The sequence below is a fragment of the Neopsephotus bourkii genome, unplaced genomic scaffold (genome assembly GCF_033783945.1).
Source record: "Neopsephotus bourkii isolate Nb327-2 ecotype Australia unplaced genomic scaffold, CSIRO-AGI_Nbou_v1 NB_915, whole genome shotgun sequence".
Taxonomy (NCBI): Eukaryota; Metazoa; Chordata; class Aves; order Psittaciformes; family Psittacidae; genus Neopsephotus; species Neopsephotus bourkii.
This window is the reverse complement of record NW_026901409.1, coordinates 259,887-279,656: the sequence shown is the minus strand read 5'-3', so window position 1 is coordinate 279,656 and position 19,770 is coordinate 259,887. Positions and strand designations below refer to the sequence as shown.

General features: G+C 39.7%; 1 protein-coding gene across 2 annotated transcripts in view; it reads left to right on the top strand.

Annotated features, from left to right (window-relative positions):
• ZNF366 (zinc finger protein 366) overlaps window positions 1–18,644 on the top strand; it is a 33,243-nt gene extending 14,599 nt beyond the window's left edge. The window contains exons 2-6 of one of the 2 annotated variants that reach the window (XM_061357739.1): window positions 1,146–1,215; window positions 5,876–7,203; window positions 9,254–9,445; window positions 15,032–15,206; window positions 16,825–18,644. In XM_061357739.1, coding sequence (XP_061213723.1) covers window positions 5,905–7,203; window positions 9,254–9,445; window positions 15,032–15,206; window positions 16,825–17,360 — 2,202 coding nt within the window. In that variant the 5' untranslated portion in view covers window positions 1,146–1,215; window positions 5,876–5,904 and the 3' untranslated portion in view covers window positions 17,361–18,644. The remainder of the gene's footprint in view (window positions 1–1,145; window positions 1,216–5,875; window positions 7,204–9,253; window positions 9,446–15,031; window positions 15,207–16,824) is intronic. The other variant, XM_061357738.1, reaches the window with a different exon arrangement.
• Window positions 18,645–19,770: the final 1,126 nt, after the last annotated feature.

Below are 19,770 nucleotides of genomic sequence, written 5' to 3'. Positions count from 1 at the left end.
AGGGGGATTCATATTTGGTATAAACTATTCCTCTTTAATGGAAGTTAACAACATTATTAGGTGTTGCATAAATATTCTATCGTGGAAATATTTCAATAACTACCTGAACTCACTGTAGTATTTCTTTTCTTTTGTTGAAAGTGTGGGGTGGGAGCTTGTTTGCCATTCTATTTTTCAAAATCATGTATTTCCAAGTATTTACATATAGAAAGAAACCATGAGGATGCTTGTCTGTTCAAAAGAAATTAACTTTTTAATAAGCTCTGGAGTGCTAGGTTTAGTGGGGTTTTTTTTAAAGTGTAAGTGCCAATACAGTATGAAAACCGCTGTCTCAGTGAGATTTCCATACCAAGTTTTCAAAACTGAGGAGCTGAAATGCTACTGATAAAAGATAGAATTTCATAATATCTATCCAGGTTTAAACTAAGTGTTTAGAATCACAAGCCGCTGTGCTACATAGCATTACAATTCAAATAATAAGTGCTGAAGAAAGAAGTTTTAAAGTGCTTTTATAGGAAACACAAAAGATCACTAAGAGATATTTAAAACAAATGTTTTTCAATTCACACCCTCATTATTCATTGTTGAGTATTAAAATGAGATCAGCTACTCCAGAGTCATACAGAATAAAATTACTGAGGAGCTGCAGTTAAAATCTTTGAAGCTCCTTATTTCTTGCATGGTGGTTAGATCTGTAGTATCTTCTGTGGTTTCTTCAGGACTCACATACTTATGGAATTAAGTTCTGATCAAGTGAAGATCATGGCTCCCTAGAAATTAGTAAGGGTTTGCTACCAGCATGAAAGCAGATGAGAAGATAGGTTACATCTAATCTTTCCTTAATTAATTTCTCCACTACAGTGTTTGGCAGATTGAAGAGGAAAGAAGAGCAGAAAGTATTTACACTGCAATATATTGTAATATAGTAAATATTGCAATATATTATAATATTTTGTAAATATAAAAAAATACAGTAGAGTTTACAATATATTATGATTTACAATATATAGTAATATTGTAAATATAAAAAAAATATTTGCACTGCAAATCTGTACTCTCCCTCCCCTTTTAGGTCCTCTTTTGTTGGATTGTGTAGCACCTCTCTGACTGCTTGTCACTGACTGTTTAAATACTTTCCCCCATAGGTTTTGTCCTGTGATGTGTGTAGCTGTGGACAGTGCGATAAACCCACAAGCTCAGTGAAAGCAGCCAAAGGTTAGTAGTGCAACAAAATTAACTCTTTCTAGTAATTTCAAGCCATTCTACAGCCTTTGCCATGAGTCTGTATTCCAGAAAGATTGAAATTTTGCATAATGCAGGCAGTGGAAGAAGGGAGTAACTGGCAGCCAAGAGACAAGAGAGCGATTAGTCACAACTTCATTACTTCTGTGTATTTTTGGCAGTATTTCAATAATCTAACAAAAGCAGTAAATAACATAGCTGGGTTTTCAATTGTTGTGGGCTTTCTGAAGCATTTTATACCCATATTGCTGGGAAAGAATCAGTTACACAAGATGAAAGGTATTTGAGGGACAGGTCCATACTTCGAAGGGAAGATTTTGGTGTACAGGCATAATTTATGTTCAAATTGTGGGAGTTTAACTTTGCTTATACTGAATTTTGAAAAAAACCCAACCCAAACCCAAACTTTTTTTCCTTTTAGGAAAAAAAAGTGGAGTCTTTTTCGGTATTCAAAGGATTCCTCTCCCCTTCTCCTTTTTTAGTAAACCAAGCCTTTGCACCCAAAGAGTCTTCAAGGTTTAACTGCTCCTTATTTTGCCCAGGGACTTAGGATGACAAGGAAACATAACAGAATGCATATTCCATAACAATCCTTTCTGATGGATCGTACACAGTTACATATATTACTTAAATACACATACAAACACAAAAATAGTGTACACATAGTGTGTGTATATACACATACACTATATCCAGTCAGTGAGTCAGGGACTAAAAGTCACATCCTGGCATAATTATTAAACACTTGTCCCAGTTTTAAGCAATGTTTTTGCAGCCTTTTCTACTAGCACAGATGTTTTCTGAGTAATCAGTTTAGAGCTCCTACAATTTTTGCTTTGGTTACTACTTCTTATCTGTGCACTGACTGATCCCTTTGTGCAAATTTTCCATCTTAAAATTTCATCACTAAGCCTTTGGCTTCAAACAGTATCTCAAAGATAATTCTACAGTCTAACCTGTTATAAGGAAGTAATTTGCTTGTAAGAACGTTTTTAAAATGCCTTCTTTTGTCCACAGCCTAACTAGGTCACAGAAATGTGCTTTTATCTATATTTAGAAGCAGTTTTATCCAACATAGAGCCTCCTGAAAAAGAAACAGGAGTATCTTTAACACTCCAACCACCTTCACGCTCTCCACCCAGCATTTCCAAGAACGGGGTTATAAATAGCATCAATGTGTCACAGGTGACAGAGGGAAAATACGTCTGGTTTTCCAGCACAACCTCTGTTTGGTTGGATGGATGCATGTACATAAACACACATGCACGCACAGATAAGTGCATCCCTCAGGAGGACTACAAGGATGTCATGAGGTTATGCATGGAGAAAATTAGCATGGCCAAAGCCCAACTAGAAATTAATCTGGCTACTGCCTTAAAAGACAATAAAAATATTTCTATAAATACATTGGCCACAAAAGGAGAGCTAAGGACAATCTCCATCCTGCATTGGATGCAAAGGAAAGAGTGACAAAGGATGAGGAAAAGGCCGAGGCACTTAATGACTTCTTTGACTCAGTTTTTAAGAATAAGACCAGCTGTTGTCTGGGTGCCCACCCCCTGACCTGGAAGACAGATATGAGGAGCAGAATGAAGCCCCCATGTTCCAAGGGGAAATGGTTATTGACCTGATACACCATTTAGACACATATAAGTTTATGCAAACATGAGGGATCCACCCAAGGGTACTGAGGAAGCTGGCAGAAGGTCTCACCAAGCCACTTTCCATCATTTCTCAGTAGTCCCGGCTAACTGGGGAGGTCCCAGTTGACTGGAGATTGGCAAATGTGACCTTCATCTACAAGAAGGGCTGGAAGTATGACCCAGGAAACTACAGGCCTGTCAGTTTGACCTCAGTGCCAGGGAACATTCTGGAGCAGATCATCTTGAGTACCATCAAACAGCAAGTACAGGAGAAGGACAATGAGGCCCTGTCAGCACAAGTTTTTGAAAGGCAGGTTCTGCTTGACCAACCTGATCTCCTTCTATGACAAGGTGACCTGCTTAGTGGATGAGGGAAAGGCTGTGGATGTTGTCTTTCTAGACTTCAGTACAGACTTTGACATCATTTCTCACAGCATTCTGGAGAAACTGGCTGCTCATGGCTTAGATGGGTGTCCTCTTCATTGAGTGTAAAACTGCCTGGATGGCAGGGCACAAAGAGCAGTGCTGAATGGAGTAAATCCGGTTGGCAGCTGGTCACTAGTGGTGTACCCCAGGGCTCAGTATTGGGTCCATTTCTGTTTAGTATCTTTATAAATGACCTGGATGAGGGGATCGTGTGCACACTGAGTAAGTTTACAGATCACACTAAGCTGGGTGGGAGTGCTGATCTGCTTGAGGGTATGAAGTCTCTGCAGAGAGATCTGGGAAGGCTGAATCAATGGGTTTTGGCCAATGGTATGAGGTTCAACAAGGCAAAGTGCCAGCTCCTGCACTTGGGCCACAACAACCCCATGAAATTCTCCAGGCTTGGGGACAAGTGGCTGGAAAGCTGCTCATGGAAAAGGACCTGGAGGTGCTGACTGATGGAGCTGACCATGAGCCAGCTTGTGCCCAGTAGCCAACAAGGTCAACACCATCCTGGTCTGTATAAGAGATAGTATGGCCAGGAGGGCCAGGGCAGTGATCATTCCCCTGTATTCGCCACTGGTGAGGCTGCACCTTAAATCCTCCATTCAGTTCTGGGTGCTTCACTGCATGAGAGACATTGAGGTGCTGAAGCATGTCAAGAAAGCCAGAAAAGCTGGTGAAGTGTCTAATTAACAAGTGTTAGGACGAGTAGCTGAAGGAAGGGGGATTATTTAGCTTGGAGAAAAGGGGGCTTGTGGGGGACCTTATTGCTATCTACAGGAGGTTTTAGCGAGGTAGGTGTGGGTCTCTTCTCCCAGGTAACAAGTGATAGGACAAGAGGAAATGACCTCTAGTTGCACCAGTGGAGGATTAGATTGGATATTAGGAAAAATGTCTTCACCAAAAGGGTTGTCAACCATTGGAACAGGCTGCCCAGGGAAGTGGTTGAGTCACCATCCCTGGAGGTATTTAAAAGATGTGTAGATGTTCCATTTGTGGACACAGTTCAGTGATGTACTTGACAGTGTTAAGTTTGTGGTTGGACTCACAGATCTTAATGCTCTTTTCCAACCTAAATGATTCCACGATTCTGGAGAACAAAGACAAAAGGTAGCTGCATTATTTAACCTGAAACATAATTCAATATTTTAGGTGAACCCTAAATTCAGGAGAAGCTTTGTGTACAGAATCATAGACTTGTAGAATAGTTAGGGTTGGAAAGGACCTTAAGATCTTGTAGTTCCAACCCCCCTGCCATGGGCAGGGACACCTCACACTAAATCATGTCACCCAAGGCTCTGTCCAACTTAGACTTGAACACTGTCAGGGATCGAGCATTCACAACTTCCTTGGGCAACCTATTCCAGTGCCTCACCACCCTCACAATAAAGAACTTCCTCCTTATATCCAACCTAAACTTCCCCTGTTTAAGTTTGAACCCATTACCTCTTGTACTATCACTACAGTCCCTAATGAAGAGTCCCTCCCCAGCATCCCTATAGGCCCCCTTCAGATACTGGAAGGCTGCTATGAGGTCTCCATGCAGCCTTCTCTTCTCCAGGCTGAACAGCCCCAACTTTCTCAGCCTGTCTTCATATGGGAGGTGCTCCAGTCCCCTGATCATCCTTGTGGCCCTCCTCTGGACTTCTTCCAACAGTTCCATGTCCTTTTTATGTTGAGGACACCAGAACTGCACACAATACTCCAAGTGAGGTCTCATGAGCAGAGTAAAGGGGCAGGATCACCTCCTTTGACCTGCTGGTCATGCTCCTTTTGATGCAGCCCAGGATACAGCTGATCAGTGGAACATAAAATTTTGCCAGAAGATAATTATTAATCTGCTTTGTGACAGTCTGACTAGTAAGGCTTGGAGCATTCTTATGTATCAATTCCTCTGGAGACCTGGGGGGTTGTTGACATTAAATCTGTATTTAGTTTTATAGTGGTGATTTCGCCCATTTATTTAGAAACAAAAACCCCTCCAGATTAAGCCTATAAAACTGGAAGTAATTTGGAGAGTTGTCAAAGGTTTTTTCCTCCTCCAAATCTGCCAGGTAAATATCTCTGGGATTAAAACAAAGAAAATAAATTAATCTCCGCCTTCTTATTACAATACAAAGTGAGAGAAGCCAGGAAACATGGCGCAAAACCTGATGGTACACAGTGTCCTTAGATCTCTTGGCCATTGTTTTCTCTCACAGCAGCACATGTTAATGATACAAAGAAGTTTAACATTTTTTGGCATTGGCTTTTCATGTCACAACCATAATAAATGTGAACATTACTGTTTGTATTGCTATATCCTTTAGATGCACAGCCAATTTCTAGAACCTGTGCATGCACAGCCAAGGACAAGATTTTGCCTACAAATAGTGTGGTTGAATTAAATTAAGCATAAATCTTGCTATACAGATTCAGATGCAAAGTAGTGTGTCACTACATGGTACTGATTGTTTATGTTGCAAAGATATTGTATGGGTCAAACTTGATAAATAAAATAACACATTAAATCCAGGAGAACAGGAAGAAATAAAGAGATTTTGGTGTTTGTTTATTTGAAGGAATTTGTGCAACACAGGAAAAATCGAGCATGATGAAGAATGAAGAAATGAGTTTCAATGTGGACAGTACTGCAGCCTCTTCCTTCTCTCGCTGCCTGCAGCCACTAAGCCCTGTTACAAAGCCACAGAGAACAACTCCATTTGGTGAAGAATTCAGATCGCACCTCTCACATTTCCACTATGGCCCTCCTCCTCTTGGAGACATGGAAACATTTCAGGGGTCCTTGGAAGGAGGTTCTCGGAAACGTAAGAGCATGCCAACAAAAATGCCGCCTTCCATTGCCCTTGAGGGTTCTTCATCACCACCAGACAGACCTGAAGACCACAGTGATATAGGCTCTTCTAGTCTCTCCTTGGTGTTCCAACAGCCAGCACAGCCCAAGTACAGTTCCCAGATGATCGACCTCTGCAACTTTGGGTTTCAGTTCTACAGAACTCTGGAGCACTTTGGAGCCAAGCCCATTAAGCAAGAATCAGTGAAGCCTAATGTGGCATGGCCCAGTAGCCCAGGTTTCATGCAGGCTCCTTACCCTTATTATCCTAAAGTCCACCCTGGCTTAATGTTTCCTTTTATTGTGCCGCCAAACTTTCATTTCAGGAACCCCTTTCAAATGAAAAGACCTCCAGAGCCACCCTTCAGGAGAGCTGAAGTAAGAGAAAGTGGTGAAAATAAACAGAAAGTGGAACGAGTAGATGTCAACCTTCAGATAGATGACAGTTACTATGTTGATGTTGGGGGTGAACAGAAACGCTGGCAATGTCCCATGTGTGAGAAGTCCTACACATCCAAGTACAACCTGGTCACCCATATCTTGGGGCACAGTGGCATTAAGCCCCATGCTTGCACCCGATGTGGCAAGCTTTTCAAGCAGCTGAGTCACTTGCACACACATATGTTGACACACCAGGGCACTCGGCCACATAAGTGCCAGGTGTGTCACAAGGCTTTCACTCAAACCAGCCACCTCAAGAGACACATGATGCAACACAGCGACATCAAGCCTTACAACTGCAGAATCTGTGGCAGGGGTTTTGCCTACCCCAGTGAGCTGAAAGCACATGAGTCTAAGCACGAGAGTGGCAGAGAGAACATTTGTGTGGAGTGTGGTCTGGACTTCCCAACCCTGGCTCAGCTGAAGAGGCACCTCACAACCCACCGTGGCCCTATACAATACAACTGCACTGAATGCGATAAGACATTCCAGTACCCAAGTCAGCTGCAAAATCACATGATGAAGCACAAAGACATCCGCCCATATATCTGCACTGAGTGTGGCATGGAGTTTGTGCAGCCCCACCATCTCAAACAACACTCCCTAACTCACAAGGTAAGCCAGAACCGGTTGCAATCTCACTTTGCATCAGAAGGTAGCACAGGGATTGCAGGCTACTAAAGATACATGTATGTAGCTCCTCGGAAAGAAGATAATCAGGTCATAGAGCCTCATGCTGGCCCTTTGCCAGCTGGAGAGTTTTATGTAGAGCAAAAGCCCCAGCAGTACTGGTAATAGTAGGTGCCATATGTCTCTGTCTGTCTTAAGAAAGTACACACAAACTGTGCTCTGTCATAAATGGGAGTCCAATTAAACCACCTATACTATTTCTTAAAACTGTATTCACATGTTTCCATCTGTGGGTTTTATCTTCAGAATGACCTCCTGTAACATAACATAATTTGGTAGAACTGTATAACCCCCCTGAGATTTTAACAGAAATTTTCCACTGAAAAACAGGTCTATCGCTATGCTCCCTTAATTGGGAAGTAGGTGGATTGGCAGTAGACTGCAGCGAGAGACATTATTACTCAAGAGATTTGGAAGAATCATCATAATGAGACACTTAGGGAAAAAAAACAAAACACCAAAACAACCTAAGAAAAATTCCCCCTCTCACATAAGTTATCCAGAATGCCAGCTAATGAAAGTGGACAAGCAGGACCATAGTCTCAGCCAATATATATCAAGCAGCGGCAGCAATGACAGCAGAGTCAGTTTAGGCTGGAGCAGGCTTTGGAACACATCCAGGAAGACTGCTTTCAAAAATAGCGAAAATGTGACTGATCAAGAATATCTGAAATTGGCTTATTCGCCTTTACAAAAATGCTGTTAAGATAAGCCAGAACTCCATATATTTTGTAAAAATTTGCTTTGCATACTTTTAACTCTTGAATTTTGGCTTTTACATGAAAGACATTAAAAATACAGAAAGCTACAGCATTTCAGTTTTATAGACACGTTTGCTTTTAAAACCCAACAACCTCTATATCCACATTTGCTTTTTCTTTCCTACTACATGATTATATTTTTTTGCTGGTTTTGGAGATTCTGTGGTCTTTGGATTTACCATGCAAAATTCTACCAATCTGAGACCTGTTAGTTTTCTGTCACAGGAAATGCAATGCCTCTGAGTCTTTAGAGAGCTTCTGCTTCTTTGTCCACAGCTGCAGGTGGATTCAACTGTGAACATAATTAACAGCACTTAGGTGACCAAATGCAGTCTCACATCAGACAGGCGGACACTTAAAGACACTGTTAGTGTTCACAATTTTAGCTCCGCAAGTAACTGTGAAAAACACTGATTAGCACAAAAGTAGGGATGGTTTAGAGTGTTCTTTGTTATGGGGCCTGCAGGAGGAGTAATTGCTCTCAGCACAATTCTCATTACCTTCTGCAAGTTATACCTGAACTCTTAAAGTGTTTAGTGGTAAATTCATTGATTTTCATAGCATCTAAATGAGTTTTTGAGGAGCTGGCAGTAAGACCATATGTGCGTAAGCAAGAATATTGAATTACGCATTAGTAAAACGACTGGATGGCATAAAAGGTGCTAGAAATGCTCTGTAAACACCAGGTAAAAATTGAATGTAACACGTATATCGTTATTTGGTTACATTGCTTGACTGCTCCTCAGTTGCTTCAGATTATTTTCTATAGCTTTCCTCAAAGCAGGGCTATGGGTTTTTTAGAAGCCAATGACATTCAAAAGCAAGCACTACTTTAGTTTCTTAACTGGTTAGTTTTTTTTCTTGTCTATTAATTATACACATTTAACCAATAAGTAACATATGCAGCAGAGTGGGACACAGAAGCTCTGTTCCTGACTACGTCTCATAGGATTTTTAAACTTACTGATGGAAATAAAACTTAGTATTCATTAAGCTTATATTTCTCTGTCTTTCAGATCTCTGTAAGAATTTGCCAGGAAAGAAATACATAAGTATCTACAACTTCAGCAAATGATGTTAAAACTGAAATAATTTATTACCTGCTTTGCTAATGAAGAATAAATAATTCATATATTTTTGTACTGAACATTAAATGATCTAGAAAATTTTCCATCTATAGAATTTTCTGATTTTTTTTTTTCCTTTTCTCACAGGGTGTGAAAGAACACAAATGTGGAATTTGCGGCCGGGAATTTACTCTGCTGGCCAACATGAAGCGACATGTCCTGATCCACACCAACATCAGAGCCTATCAATGCCATCTGTGCTTCAAGAGCTTTGTGCAGAAGCAGACTCTCAAGGCCCACATGATTGTTCACTCTGATGTCAAACCTTTTAAATGCAAGGTAAGTTCATTTGGTGTCAGAGGCATTAACACACTGGATATTTCTGTGATATAATGATCTTGTGATGTGACAGCAGTAAAAAACCAAGACGTGACTAACTTGCAGTTGCGTTTAAACTAGCATAAACTGGCCTGGTTTTCTGCCTTTATCCAGGTTCTGCTTACATAGCACAAAATAATGGAGGAAAACTTCCGTGGTTTACTCCTTTCCCTTTCAATATCAGCATCTTTCATCCTCAAGTATTTTTCTTCTGCTTTGTGATCATTTCAATGCCACAGCAGTTTGAGGACAACAGGTATACCTGACATTTGCTTAGTACAGCCATCCAAACAGAAGTCAAAGTGTTTAACAGCTTGAAACAGTGACTAAAAACATAGTTCAAGTCATGCACCCCACAGAGGACTGTAGAGAAGCAGCAGCCGCGATTTCACATAGTGATGCTGTGTGACAGTTCAGAGAAAGACTCGAGGAAAGCTACAGAAAAATACAGCTGCAGAAGGGATTTGAATGGGTCAAGTGTAAATACCAGGCTGAAATTCAGGGCAGGACATCAGTATCCTAACAAAGCAGCCTCTAAGACCATCTCACCTTTTTAGGGTTCTGTGTGAATTCCAGCTTGCTGCCTTCTGCCAGCCCATCGGAGGTTGACACTCCCTTTCTATCCCCTCTTCTCCCTCCTCATAAACCTTTAAAGATTTGTTTTTCTTTACTGAGCTCATCTCTAATATCTTCCTTATGAATTGGTTGTGTTTATATTCTTATCCAGTATTGGACACTGCATCTGCTCCTTTGCTGCCTATCTGGCTCATTATTTTAGACATAACTTGTCAAGTCAAAGGTTGTAGGTTTTATTCTTACTATGATCTCCTCTAAGAGGGTTATAAATATAGAGTGGAGCATTTTATCCAGTTTAAGCATAAGTAACTGAAGACTGATCTGGAAGCAATTTCTAGAACTCTTTGACCCAACATCTTCATGGAATTAAATATTTTCTTAAAACGAAAGCATCATTGAGAAGCAGATTTGGGTGAAACATTTTAAATGGTATTATTTTGTCTCAAAAGATGTAGAATTTCAAAATGTCATAGGAAAATATGGCATTCAGTGATAATCTTAGTAGGAAAATGTTAGACTTAATCAGTGCATTTTGCTTTGACAACTTTGCAGCATTTCACCTTGAAAAAATAACAGAAAAATCTTCCAACTTTAGGTTTTTGTTTAATTTTAATTTATGTCCTACTAAAAAGTTATTTTGTATACTAGGATTTATGTTAGTCTAGACTGATTAAATAACTTCTGTTACTGAATTGCTTCCATAATTCTATGTCAAATCTTCTGTAGACTTTCATTCTGTGTGAATACCTGCAAACCTGGCCTTTTGTTCCCAGTTGGTCAAAGTTCTCATCTGATCCCTCAAATTTCAGAAAAGAAACTCAATTGTTTGATCAATTGCTCTGCAGTATCTGGACCCACATTATTTTTTAGTATGTGCAGATTAGCTGGAAGTTTGTGTTCAGCTTACAGTTTGATGATGACAGACTATTTGTACTTGGAGATGGCAATAGCTTGAACAGGGAACTGGAGTACCACCAGGAACACCTGTTTTTCTTATTTTTTTACTTCTCTGTCCCCACCCAGTGTTCCTAGGAGAAAAGAAACAAGTAAGCACAGTAAACCAGTTTCTCCCATGGCTGCAGGGATGCCCCTGAACAGAATGTAGGTTGTAACAAGCAAAGGGAGAACCAGCATTTGCTCTTTTGTGTTAGGAACATCCCTTGGCTCTCTGGTAGGGCAGAGACTTGGGCAAATATTCTGGCTGGTATTCAGAGGGTTAAGGCAATGACCAGATAGCAGCCTTTTGGCACCAAGCTCCTCCTCAGCAGAAGGAAGGATATAGCTGTATGAACAGCCTGCTTTAACAATGGCTCACATGTCCCCAGGGAACCGCCTGCAAATAGATTTCATCTTGCTTTCTCTTGTACTTTTCAAAGCTTCCTGTTTTCTCACGGTCCTTTTGGACAGTTTACAGTCTTTCTCCCTCTCCCTCTCTCTTTGAGGAAAGGAACACCCTTCTTATGAAGAAAAAAAAAAAAAAAAAGAAGAATGTAAGGGAAAGAGAGCACAGCCAGTAGCCTTTCTACTTCACCACATGCAATGGTTTTCTTTACCTTTTTCTCACAGCAAAAGAAAACATGAGGCTTTCCTATGTGTCTAATCACAGCTAAGCACAGACTATCTGAAGTGAGGGAGTAGCAAATAACTGTCCCTTCTGTTTCCTCATCCAGCTGCAGCCAGGATCTGTGTCTAATTTTTGTCTGAAGACTGAACTTCTCTGTAGTGTTTAAAGGCCTGAGCCCATGCTGCCTTTTAAATTTCTGTTTAAAAGAAAAACAACAACCCCCTCCACCCAAAACCACTGAAGAGTTCTGAAGGAGTTGCACCAACTGGTGCAATAGTGCTAATTCTGATTTGTAGAGGAAGCTTCTGTGAAACATACCATTGCTTTTAGTGCTGGAGTCAGCAATATTTTAGACCTCCAGTAAAGAATGTAATGAAGTTTTCTCCAGCCCAGCCAAACACACTTTGCAGCAAATGTTTTGAACTCCACTTTTTTCCCCATCTAAAATCATGGGTTTAGAACAGGAGTCAAAGCCAAAGGAAATGTGAGAGAGAAGTACTTCGGAAGAAACAAAACAGACTGACAAATCTAGAAAGGTGATACTTCAAGTGGTGACTTAGGAAGACAAAATCTAGTGTTGATCTAAATTACTTCAGTCCATTTCATCAGCTAGTGCAGCAAAGTGTGTTCAGCAGACTTGCAACTGAGGTCCTTCTCTTCAGGGCTTGAATTTTACTTTGTCCAATATAAGCCTAACAAAAGGTCCACAAGTAAACCTGTTGTTCCTACTATCCCAAGATCTCTTGCATGAGCTTTGATTCCCCTTCAGTGCTAAGGTGCTCTGTGAAGAGTTCTGCTGGAGCTCCCTCTCACGCAGCTGGCTCAGGACTCTGATCAGTGCTCACAACTCTGCCCTTTCACAGAGGCAAAATCTTGTGCACCTTCCTGGTTTGGTCTGCAGGCTCAGGCTGTTCTTTAAGCGCTGGCCGTGAAACCCAGCTAGCTCTAGGTCACTGTCTTCCGGCATAAGAGCACACAACCTGACCCCTTCATCCTTTGGATCATGAATACTCATCTGAAAGTCATCATGTGCCTTTTGAAATGTACGGGTTATTGAGAGATAATGCCACACAGAGCAATCATCCCAAAAAACAATTTTAATATCTGCATTTCTTTCATTTTCCTGCCACTCCTCTTCACTGTGCTACCATTTCCTCATGTTCTCAGGGGAGATTTCAAGAGAAGAACACATTACACATCCATAAGACTGTGCATGACATTGGGTATAGAAAACCTACCCCATTTATTCAGATACACAAAATTTTAGTCCCTGTCTTTTCCTTATGGAGATAAATAAATATTGCCTTCACCAAAAAACAAAAACAAAACACAAACCAAACACCAAAAACCCCACCCAAACCACAAAACAACAACAAAAAGGGCTTCTACTAGACGCATTTCAATAATCAATACCTTATAAAGATAAAGCACCTGATAACCTTTTTTTCCTGATTATCAGTTTAGATAGAGAAATAAAGACCTAGCTGTCAGAAAGCAAAAGCTGGTGAGAACACAGATCAGCCACAACACAAGCAGACAACTAGAAGCCTTCCGCTGAGGGGTGTTATTATTGGCATTCTTGTAGCCTGAGAAACATTGACATGTCGTAGGTCATTCCATAAGCTGTTGAGATATAATCAGCTCTGTTCTTCCTTGCAAATTTTCTGTGTTCATCAGTGCTGCTTCTCCTGTTTGTTTCCCCCATCACTTTCAGAGTGGTTTTGGGTTTTTTTTGTGCATTCATTTCCCTGAATACCAGTCATCAAACATATTAACTTCATTCAAATGCAAAGAGACAGTCCTCTTTCCTAAGTGGATGGATGACCCTTGGAATCAGACATTTTAGTTTTACTGGTTAATATCTCGTTTTCAGTGGCTTTCCCCACCCCAGCTCCCTATCTTGGTGAACATTTTGCTGATAAATTTGTCAGAATATTAATTTTAGCAAAATTGCAGAGAGCAAATCATGGAAGAGAATTTGTGCAGCAAATAGTTTTTTTGAAAGCAAGTGAATATTTCCAAACTCTCTTTTTGCAGTGCTGACTCAGACCAAGCTTTTATTTGAACACAATACCCCTGTAAATTTCTGTATTAACGGAATGCTTCCATTTTCCCCTCGAGAAATGGTTTAAAATACAAAAGAGATACAGTACTATTTCACCAAGGATCATTCCACTATCTACATTTCATCCACATATTTCAGGTGATGGCTTTGTGAATTTGAATCAAAAAGTACTGTAACAGACATTCTGTATTATCCAAATAAATTAAATCAGAATTCAGATTAGACTAAAATTTTGGTGGACTCTCAATAATTGTTTTTCTAGTAATTTTCACCTCAATGAGTACACTGCTTGATAGAAGTTTCTTTTACTCAGTAATAGTGATTCTGGTTCATATAGCGATAAAGCTTGTAAAGAAAAAATATCTGATGGTAAAACTATTCCTAAGAAAGGACCTGAAGTAGAAAGCAAACACCAAAGTTTGCAGAGGATGGAAACAGCCACTTGAATGTGAGTAAAATTATAAATCCTAATAAGGAAAGACCAGAAGACAAGTAAGACTAGAAGCTTGTAATAGTGATTTCAAACTCTCATGTCTTGAGAATACCTTTGACTCATAAGGAGCTAGATTACAAAAGGATCCATCTAGATAAACAATAATAATGAAAACAGAAATCCCCCTTACTGTTTCATGAAAGGCAAACTTGCACGATCAATGTCTTGTTGAGCACGATCAGTGAGGAGCACGGTTCAGGAAAAGCTGAGTCATTCTTGTAGCCCCATGACTGTTTAAATTCCATCTTACTCACCAGAGAGACTGAAACACAGAAGTTGGTAAACAGAAGACAAGAGGATCAGAGAAAAACAGGGGAGTAGAAAAGAAAAAGAAAAGGAATTGTTCTAGTTTAAGCAAAATGTGCAACCATTTCATTTCCACTTAATGAGAAGTAATACTCTGCTTGACTTTTTCACAGAAACCATTCATTAGTTTTATTTTGTATCTCTATCTCTGTCTGGTGTTGCTCCTGCCTAAAGGCCGGATTTATAAACTACAAACAAAATGGTTCACCAGTGCAGAAAGTTATACTTTGCATTTCACTAAAATTAAGAGCCTTCCACACTTAAGCCTCTCACCTCCTTACAAGAACATTCCCTGTTTTTGGAGAACCCTTGACTGTGTGTTCTACTCACCAAATTTAAAATATGACAGCAGTGCAGAAGGCCCTAGGTAGATCAGACTCAACTGGATATTCCTGTCCATAGTTTTTTTGTCTGTATCTTTAAAAAAAAAAATTGTAGCCAGAAGCTGCCAGGGCTCAAGTTGAGAATAGGTCCTATTTCCTTTCAAAATGTTCTGCTTGTACCCACTTTAACTAATCATTTTCATTTTTACTTTTTTTGCAGCTTTGTGGAAAAGAATTTAACAGAATGCACAATCTAATGGGACACATGCACTTGCACTCAGACAGTAAGCCTTTCAAGTGCCTCTACTGTCCCAGCAAATTCACCTTGAAGGGGAACCTAACCAGGCACATGAAAGTCAAACATGGGGTTATGGAACGAGGATTTCATTCTCAAGGTAATATTTTTCAGCAAGGCTGTTCTCTGAGAGATTTGAAGATGCATATCCGTAAACCCACATGGGCTTTGTACTACAGATCCAACGTGATTGGAAGAGATTGAATCCCATAAGCCCTGGAGGTTGCCATTAACTATTTGTGTCACTTCAGTGATACAGGTCAGAGATCCTCAAGGTAGCGACCCTTGTCTTGGAGATCTTTCAGACTAGATATCTGATAACACACAGGTACAGACCGAGATGGAGGAATAGATGGAGACAAAATGCAACAGCATTTATGAGCAGAAAAGAAATAATTTTAGCATAATAAGTTGCTGTTGTCAGGTGTTAGGGAGAATATATTCAGCAGTATGAGTGTAGAAGATTCATCAAGCCATACCAAATGTTCTTATACTTTACAAAGTTCCCAACAGGCAATGAGATAAATGGCTCATTTTTTTTTCCTATAAATCTCCCACAGCATCATGCTGGTTATGCAATTACTTGTAATTGAAGACAGCCTAAGAGTTTTTCAGTGTACAGAGATTTTTTCAGCCCTTGAGGCTGTTAGACACCAGGCAATTTGTAAGGTTTGCCACCTCCTCATGAGTCATTTTAACAAATACAAACTGTTGCAAATTAGCAGCTGCATCTAGTGAGGCTGCATTGATCAACTCCTAAGAGGAAAAAAAACCCAAACCAAACTAAAGCAAATAAAATAGAAGCTTTCATAGATACTTGCTAACAGGTGAAATCTTCACCCTAGTAGTATCATTATTCTTTTAATTAAAATGGACTATGCCTGCAATGTCTGAATCTTCTTCAGTGCCCCCCAGTGCTCAGAGTGCATTTGAGTCCATGGATACCTCCTAGGTAATGCCTGGATTTCCAGCAAGATAGGAGATGCTGACAAATACTGAGATAAACCAGATCCAGGATTATGCTCAGACTTACACTGCACTGCTCAAAATCATCATTTGTTCAAAATGATTTCCTCAAGCTAAAGCACTACCTATTTCACAGAGCTTTTTCAGTGGCATGAATGGCTTCTCAGTGGCTGAAAGATGAAAAATTAAGAAGAGTGAAGGTTGTAGGCTGCCGAGACTTGATTGTCATTTCATTTTGAAGTGGTAACTTTGAACTGAAGTGTTTATAGGACAATCACATTAAAATGTTTTTAATCTTTTCCAACCATCTGGAAAAAACCAAACCAAACCAAACCAAAACAAAAGTACAAAACCTGAGGCTTTGGTCATGGCATGTGATGCTTTAGATCAAAGTTTTCATTTCTTAAAAGAATAAGAAGGAAGAGGGAATGTACACTGGCAAAAATAGTTAAAAGGGGCCAGGCCACTTCACTTTTATCCCTAGCTCCCTAATCCAGTGTCTGGCATGTCCAGCACAACGTTTTCTGTGTCATGACCTGGCTGTGAAGTGTATACAATAGTACTTCTTTAACAGTATCTCAAAGGAGATGTCATGAGACATAAACAGCAAAGTACTTGGAGACAGCTGAATGGAAAACAAAGGTAAAGTATGAAATAGGAGGCCACCTCACATTCCGTTTTTTTAACCATGTGTCATGTAAAATTTCCTATATATAAATTGTTCCTTTTCTCCTCCCTCAAACCACTACAAGGTTTTGGAAGAGGAAGAATTGCTCTGTCCCAGACAAATGTCTTAAGAAGCTTGGAACAGGAAGAGCCCTTTGATCTTTCCCAGAAAAGTCAAGGGAAGGGAATCTCATTTCATTCAGATGGCGAGAGTGCCAAGGGAAGCTCATGCCAGGAAGAAGAGGAAGACAACTGCTATGAGGCAGAGGGATACACCCCTGCCATGTACCACCAGGATGACAATAAGCTATACACGGCTCAGGATCTGTCTGGCAAACCTGAGTGCATGATGAAGGACTTCAGAGAGTCCTACTGCAATGAGAAAGAAGAAGTGCAAAGTGAGGGACGACTGGAGAATAGAATAGGGAGCTCAGACAAGCAGGAGAGCCAAGGAGAGAGAGACCTTGCAGAGGACAAAGAACACCTCAGCTTTAAATCCTTTGAAAAGGCAAGGCTTGGCCACTCTCTCTCTGATTACTTGTATTTCAAGCACAGGAACAAGAGCTTGAAAGAATTGCTGGAAAGAAAAGTTGAAAAACAAGCAATGCTTATAGGCATTTAAGATGGACATTTTAAAAAATCTGGAAAATGGGAACTAGATAGCTTTTAACATGAACTGTAATTTGTCAATACCTGGAATTTTGTAGGAGTCTTTAGAAACAAACAAGCCAATGAATAAAAATAATTTAAGGTAAAACACACATATTAAAACTATAAAGCAGTTCAAGGTCACAAAGAAATGCAATAGATATTGAAAAATAACGTTTTAATACTTACCCATTTTATGTTTAATCAGACAGTGGGGTAGGTAAAGAAGCTTATTTTTCCTTTATCTGGGATGGTAGAGACATATGCAATTTTCTAGTTATTAAAAAGCAACATATTCTAGCATTTGATTTATTATCTGACTAAACATACGAAGAATTCTAACTATAAAAGTCAGAAAAAAAGTAATCTCAGTGCTAAGTATTTCACAGTGTAAGTAAGAGTACTGTTAAACATGATGCACATGAAAGTGTTGTCATTCTCAGAACTAACACAGTCCAAATACTTCCACCTAGTGAAGTGACAGTTCAACCACTTACGATGAGAAATGGGAAAGAAATTAAGAAGAAATAGTAATGTTTTGTGATATGGTGAAGGGCAGCTCTGTAAGGACTGGAATTTATTACAGTCACAGAAGCTTTTTCTCTGGCACAAGGAATGTTTGTGCTTTGCTCTTTCAGTCAGTATGGGAGTATTCATCAATTCTTCAAGTGAAGTAGCATGGACTGTGCTGACATGTTGTTCTACTGTCTGCTCAGACCAACATATAATGAACAGCAGCAGCATGTAGCATTTGCAAGTTTTGCTGTAATTACACATAAAGCAATATGAGTAATCTAGTAGAGAAAATGGTGCAATTTTGCCATTTATCTCTTCAGTTTGTCTTGGCTAGCAAGGCTGATTTTGAAATAGACAGGTCTGAGCAGATTTTATTTTAGAAGATATGGCAAAAAAAAAAAAAAAAGAGCCCTTATAGGGAAAGCAGCACATCACAGAGGAAAATTGTTTTTGTATTTCCTCTTTACCAAGTAAGAAATTTTTCCTTTATCAACACGGTTTGACCAGTAACCTCCAGGCCTTTCAGAAGAATTCCACTCATGCTGTTTTTACTGAGTCATTCACAACTTTTCATTCTTTTGATTCTCATAACAGATGCTAAGAAACCACAATTCCCTTAAGCACATTCCATTAATTGCATGAATAATTTGATCAGCCCATTGATTACTGCATCTTCAAAGTAGACTACAAACAGCCCCACTCCACCCTATTGCTTATAAGGAAATAAAGATTTAATACGTCATTTAATTAGTCCTATGTCATTCTGACATTCCCACTCAAATGGTTTAAATCCATATAGGTGGTACATCGTATCCAAATATGATTGCCTTCTTCACTTACCTGTCTTGATTTGAATTACACTTAATACATAGCAAGTTATAATTAAATATAATCATAGACTTGTGACTCCCTAAGGCTAAAGTCATGTAGCTGCAACTCTCTGCCATTATTAGAAACCACTCACCTTTCAGAACTGATGATTCTCATACCTACCAGTTAATCAGTGTTCACAGGGCAGCAGCCCTTAATGATCATATAAAACTGGGTTTGTGTAGTCTGAGGCTGCAGAAGGCAGTTTCAATTTTCATGGCTCAAGCACAGTATAATAAAGATTCTGAAGAGCAGAAAAGCTGTTGATAAAAGAAGCTGTAAGATGCAAGTGACTCTTCTAAAATGTAATGAACTCTACAGCTGGCATACAGGGTATGCCAAATTGAAGTGGAATATAGGTCATGTTAGGCCTAGAATTAATATCTTTCAAAATAAGGTGTAATTCAGAGATGCATATCCATATTTTTTCAGTGATGAATTGTTTTATCATACAAATTCAGCATGGTTTAGGAGAGTGCCTGTTAGAAATAGGAACAAGTCCTTTGGTTACCTTCTTGGCAATATCTTGTCTCTGTCAGACAAAAGCTCCTATTTGAGAGTGCGTACTGCCAAGATCTGGGAGCCTCTGACTCTTAGAAATGTCACTCTCAAAGTAGTGTAGTTTCTAGATATTCATGATCCAAGATCAGTCCACTCCACCTTTGCAGGCATATTAGTTTCTATAATAAGAATACGCAGAGAATCAGGAGCCTGGTTGTAATTTCTAGAATGGTGTGCATGTAAATGAACTTAGCAGTTCCCTTCGCTTTTGTGGTAGGTAAAGACATGCAGCCTTTGCATTGTAAAGCTCTGTTGTCTATGCATTGGAGAGTGTTATGATGCAGCTAGACCAACCCTATAATGAAAGAGACAAATGTTACATACCAAAAGCACTCCAGGTAAGCAGAGCAGAGGAAACCTTTTCAGCAGAGCTCAGCTCCCAGTAGATAGCATAACCACAAACCTGATGTCTGCTGGAAGTATGTGTACAATTCAGA